This window comes from Nestor notabilis, unplaced genomic scaffold, assembly GCF_000696875.1.
Source record: "Nestor notabilis isolate BGI_N333 unplaced genomic scaffold, ASM69687v1 scaffold16692, whole genome shotgun sequence".
In the NCBI taxonomy this organism is placed as follows: Eukaryota; Metazoa; Chordata; class Aves; order Psittaciformes; family Psittacidae; genus Nestor; species Nestor notabilis.
The window spans coordinates 9474-15394 of record NW_009918861.1 but is presented as its reverse complement, the minus strand read 5'-3'; the positions used below and the strand labels follow the sequence as shown (position 1 = coordinate 15394).

At 55.4% G+C, this 5921-nt stretch overlaps 1 protein-coding gene across 1 annotated transcript; it reads left to right on the top strand.

Annotated features, from left to right (window-relative positions):
* Positions 1–4940: 4940 nt before the first annotated feature.
* LOC104402151 (serine/threonine-protein kinase 35) lies at positions 4941–5653 on the top strand (the record flags this gene model as incomplete). The annotated part of the gene is made up of 1 exon (XM_010009949.1): positions 4941–5653. A coding segment is annotated over one exon (713 nt), but the record flags the coding sequence as incomplete, so codon positions are not given.
* Between the last annotated feature and the right edge of the window lie 268 nt (positions 5654–5921).

Below are 5921 nucleotides of genomic sequence, written 5' to 3'. Positions count from 1 at the left end.
GTTTCTTACAGGACACCCAACACCCTCCCTTCCACCTTAACTCACTGTTTCTCCAGTATAACCCCCCCACGGCTCCTCTGTCCTGCTCCTCGCCAGCCCTGGGGTCCCTCTGGCCAGCCATGCTCCCATTACCCACCTCTGCTCTCTCCCTGCAGGGTCCCTCTCCTCCCCCAGCACCCCCTCTTTGCTGTTACCCACCCCAAGGACCCTCGTGGGACCCCCACCCAGCATCCCCTGTGCTGGGCCCTGCTCTGTACCGTTCCCTTGGGCTCTGCCTGTGTGTCCTCTGCCCTTTCTCCCCTTCCTTTATGTGCTGCTCCCAGGGACACCCCTCCTGTGCCCTCCCCGTGGGGTCCCTCCTTGTGCCCAGCACCTCTGCAGCACCCCAGCCCTGTCTCCCTCCTCCTGTTGTCACCTCCAGGCTTGGACCCAGCCCTGGGGAGCATCCCTCAGCCCTTCCCTGCACCCCTGCCAGCACTTACCCCCCTCTCCCTTACCCCCTTCTCCTGAGGCTCTGCGCCACAGACACGCAGACCCTGACCTGCAGCACAGCACACGCATGTCCCTCAGGGACCTTCACTGGTCTCTGCCCTGCTCACACCAAGGGGACATTCCTCCTCTTTATGCCTGTCACACAGTCCTGCCTGCTCTGAGCCCCCCGCAAGGCTGCAGCCCATTTGCCTGCTTCCTTGAGCCCTTACACCTTTGGGACCATTCTTTGTGTTCTCCTGTCCCTGTTTCCCCCAGTGCTGGCTCTGTGGGGACAGCTCTGGAAGCACCAGTGCCCATGGCCTGGCCTGACACCCCCATTTTCCCCTGGGGTCCCTCAGCAGCATCACGGGGCTGTCAGGGGTCGCCTTCTCCTGTCACAGCTGATAACTGTGATGGTGGCATCTCTGAAATGTTCTCTCCCTTCTTCTGCTCCCTTGGCTGCTTGTCAGACTCAGCTCTGCCAATGTAGTAAAGATGTGGAAAAGGACAGGACCCCGGTCTCCTCAATGCCCCTGTGCCCCCCAGCCTCCGGAGCCAGCTCACCCCACACCCTCCATCCCCAAATTTGTGTGCCAGGACGCTCCTTGGGGAGCTTGGTATCCCCATGCCCCCCATAGGCCAAGCCCTGTGCCAGGCACAGACTTCACACAGGGCTACCAAGACCCATCCTCTGAGCAACCCTCAGGGTCTCAGGCTGCCCCTACCTCTCCTGTCACCTCTGCACTCCTGGAGGGGACATGTCTGGACCTGCCTGGCTCTCCCTCGTGCAGACCTCATCCTGCTCTCCCTGCACATTCCACACACAGACACTGCCCTTGGGGTGGCTCCCGGGGGTGGCTGTGTGTTCCGAGGGCAGTGTCCTGATTTCTGCATAGCCTGGGTGCTTCCTTTATGTGCTCTCACAGGCACAGCTCCCTAGAGAGGAGCCAGCTCTTCCCCTTGGCTGTGTGTCCAGCTGCAGCAAGTCACGCTCTTTCTGCAGATACAGGGTTTCTGGCTCCCTTTGTCCGGTTGCACACCCTATGAAGAGGCTTGGGAAAGCTTCTTGGGTACTTACAGGTCCCTCATCTCTAGGTAGAGAGAGAACCCCCTGACTTCCCTTGCCATGGGGAGGGCTTTGCTGCCCTGGTTCTGCTGCAGCCCTCTGAAGGGGGGAGCAGAGCTGGGCTCTCCATCACAGGGCTGGAGAGCAGCAGTTTCCCTCCCCAAACCAGAATGTGCCCTCCCCTCCATCTGCCTTCCACCTGCGTGCCCCGTGGGCTGTGTTGTGCTGGCCCTGGGCTCAGGCAGAGCCCGTGCTCGCTGCCCTCCCAGCCTTTGGGTCTGGTACAGTGCTGATAAGTACTTCCAGAGCGAAAGCTGGGGCCAGAGGAGCCTCCAGGTCCGGTGTGTCCCTCCCCACGTGCAGCCGCGGAGCTGTGCAGTGCTGCCGTGCTGCTCGGCACGACCGCAGCCGGGCTATTTACGGGCCGGCACAGATGCTGTGCCAACGTGCTGGGGCTCAGGGCACGGCGGGGATTAATCAGCCCTGCTGCATCAGGAGCACCACTGCTGGCTACCAGGCACTGCCGGGGCTCAGCTACAGCAGAGCCCGAGCCCTCATCGTTTTAATGAGATGTGGAATGATGAGTTAAGGGCAGAGTGCAGAGAGGAAGCTGGAAGCCTGGAATGAGCCTGAGGAAGAGGCGCATCCCTGAGCAACGTGCTTGGTACCATGACACACATGCACCTTCAGGGCTGTGCATGGCCATGTGGCTGCCCCATCCCTGGCAGTGTTCAAGGCCAGGTTGGACACAGGGGCTTAGAGCAACCTGCTCTAGTGGAAGGTGTCCCTGCCCGTGGCAGGGGTTGGAGCTGGAGGAGCTTTAAGGTCCCTTCAACCCAAACCAGTCTGTGCTTCTATGTGCTCCTCTTGTTGTTCCTGACCCGTAACTCCCAGGCTTCGTGCTGCCAGCTCCCCTCTGGTGCAGCCTTTTTGCACAGAGGGAGTCAGAGGTTACATGTGGGGAGTGGGATGCTGGGTCTGCTGTCATTACATTATTTTTTATCTGTGATACTAAGCAAATTAGAAGCTGTTAATGAGCTCCCAGGGTAGGTGGTAGGAGGGCTCCTGTGAGGATGGAGAGGTTGGTGTGTGCTGTTCTGTTTGGGTAGGAGATGCTCTCTTTGTGATGGAGAACAGCTCCGGCCTGTCTGCATCTCTTCAGCTCTTGGCTGCTTGACATGAGTTTGCAAACAGCTCATCTTTAGGAAGCGCCTTGCCAGCTCTTTATGTTTAAAGCTGTTTGTTTTGAAGGTAGGAAGATGATTTAACAACTAAAGCACTTTCTGATTATAGAAAGAAAATGAGGAAATATTACTCTTGGCTGAAGCCTCTCTTAGCAGCACTCCACCCAAAGTGAAGTGCATGGTGCTTGCAGCTACTGCTGGGTCAGCGGCATCCTCCCTCTGCTTGCTGAGGTTCAGGGGCCAAATTTCACATCAGAGCCTTTGTCAGGGTTAAAACAAACATTGGCTTGTCCAAGCCAGGCCCTGGCTGCTGGTGAGCTGGTGTTTGAGCCCCGTGAATGCTCTCACCATCCCACTTACATGCCCTGCCTATGTGTGATGGGCATGGGGCTTGCTGTGCCATCATGGTGTGGTTCCTGGCTGAGAAGACCCAAACCCTCCTGCTCCTCATGGTGGTTTAGTAAACCCGAGTAGTGTGAGCTGGGGCTGTCCTGGCTGTGGGGGATGAGCAGCCTCTGCTTCAGTTTCTGTGCTGTCACACAGGTCTTGCCAAAGGGTGGCTCACACCAGAGAAGCTGCTTTTCCTGGTCAGTGTTTTGATCTCCAGAGCCAAGCTGTCCTGTGCTGCTCCCAGTTGGCCCTTGGGTTTATATGCCGAGCCCCCCTCCAGCACTTTAGGGGTCTCGTTTAGCGCACCCAGTGCTTTGTATTTCCAGCCTGTTCGTGCTCCCTCCCAGCATCCAGACCTAGGAGATTGCTGAGGGCAGGGAGGTTCAGCCAAATCCTGCTGTTGTCCAGACTTCCATTTCCATAGCAGTAGCCATGGATACAGACTGTTTGTGCAAATAACCAATATTCCCACCCACACCAGTCGCTGACCAGCGCAGGGCAGCCCAGGGCTTGGTGTCCTGCGTAGCCCTTGGCTTTACCTGCTCCTGGAACTTTCTGCTTTTCCCAGATACTCTCTAGGGCTTTGCTAAACCAAAACCCAATGTTGTCAAATGGGTGGAGTTAATAACTGCTTTCAAAACACTCGGGTCCCTCTGGGTGGCTTGAACTGTGGCAGAGGCGAGTGGTGTCCTCCAGCTTCTCTCCCTTATAGTGCTTGAGGGTGGAAAAAGCCTAGTTCCTAGAGCCCTGGTTGTGTGTGGAGCTCTGCCTGTCATCTCAGTGCTCCGTGCAGGTAAACTGGGGTCTGGAAGTGGGGTTTGATTCCTGGCATCAGCTAATGGGGCTGGTCTGACACTGGTATTCCCCAGGGCAACCTGGCATCGCAGGAGAGCCAGTGTCAGACTAGCCCCGTTAGCTGATGTGATGCTGTTGCATTTCTGTCTGTGTCTAGTTATGTGCAAGAGAGTGTTTTGCCTTGGCAGGGGGCTTGTGGAGTAAAGTGAGTTGGACCTGAGATGCTCTGAGCTTGAAGAGCTCAATGAGATGTCTGGTGAAGGAAGAAGCTGCTTGGGGTGTAATATTGAGCACAGCAAGTTTATATTCGTAAGTGTGGCTGAGATTGCACCCAGCAAACGTTGTTTGCTGCTTGGGCCTCCAGTTTCCTCTCCTTAAAGACTTGTTGGCACTATAAGAGCTGTATGAAGTGTTCCTGAGCACAAACACAATGCGTAAACACACAAGTCTAGTCTGAGGAGCCAGCTTTGACACTGGAGTGACTGTTCTTAGCTAAGCTGGACTGGCACAGTGTTAAGACATGCAATTTACTCACAGTTATACTAGGAAGGTATAAGCTTTGCCTCCTGCAGCAGAGCTAAGGTGGGAGAGCTTCTGTTCACATAGAACTGGTTCTTTTTTTTCCTATAGACTTGCTGCTGTTTGTGCTTTTGGTCTCTGCTGCTTTGGCTGTCTGAGCCCAGGGGGAATTTCCTGATGGTAGGACAGGAAAATAACCCTCTGCTTCATGTTCCCTGCAAGCACCTGAGAAGATGCGTGCTTGATCTCACTCGCATGTGTGTGCATTGCCTGGAACAGGCCCCTGTTGCAGTGGGCTCAGATAAAGGTCATGCTGGTGCATGGCACTCCACGGGATCCGAAAGCACTTGAAGCCACAGCGGTGCCTGCTGGTACCTGCAAGTGTGGTAGATCCCAGTCATGTTCCTAAAGCCTTTCCTGTCTGCATAAACCAGTCCTGTTGCTTGCCTGCGCTGAGTTGGTGTGGACATTGTGTAGTGCCTGATAAACTCACTCTTGCTCCTGTCCCTTTTTAGGTGAGAGGATCCTGGGCTATGCAGAGGAACCTTGCTACCTGTGGTTTGTCATGGAGTTCTGCGAAGGAGGAGACCTCAACCAGTACGTGCTCTCACGAAGACCTGACCCAGCGACAAACAAGAGCTTCATGCTGCAGCTGACTAGTGCCATTGCCTTCCTGCACAAGAACCACATTGTCCACCGGGACCTGAAGCCAGACAACATCCTGATAACTGAGAAGTCTGGCACCCCTGTCCTCAAGGTGGCTGACTTCGGGCTGAGCAAGGTCTGCGCTGGCCTGACTGCTCGGGGCAAGGAGGGGGGGCACGAGAACAGGAATGTGAATGTGAACAAGTACTGGCTCTCCTCGGCTTGTGGCTCTGATTTCTACATGGCCCCCGAGGTCTGGGAGGGCCACTACACTGCCAAGGCTGACATCTTCGCCCTGGGCATCATCATCTGGGCCATGATCGAGAGGATCACCTTCATTGATGCAGAGACCAAGAAGGAGCTGCTGGGGACCTACGTCAAGCAGGGGACTGAGATTGTGCCCGTTGGGGAAGCGCTGCTAGAAAACCCAAAGATGGAGCTGCACATCCCTCAGAAACGCAGGACTTCCATGTCTGAGGGGATCAAGCAGCTCTTGAAAGACATGTTGGCTGCTAACCCACAGGATCGACCTGATGCCTTTGAGCTTGAAACCAGAATGGACCAGGTTACATGTGCTGCTTAAATTCAGGGCAGGGCACTGCTGTGCTTTGCAGCTGGGTAAGTGATCCCCAGTTTCTGTGTTCTTCTGTCCCCTGTACCAGCCCGATAACGCACTTTGTAGTGTGACACAAAGGAGGCTTTTATGTTCCAGAGCTATTTCTGTAGTGACTCATCAGAGCACTGCTGCTGAGGTTTTTTTCCACCTATTCTACTGCAAAAATAAAGTAGAGGTGGGAAACAGAGTTAGTAGCTGCATGTCCCACTGCTGCCCCAAGACCCAACAGAGCAGG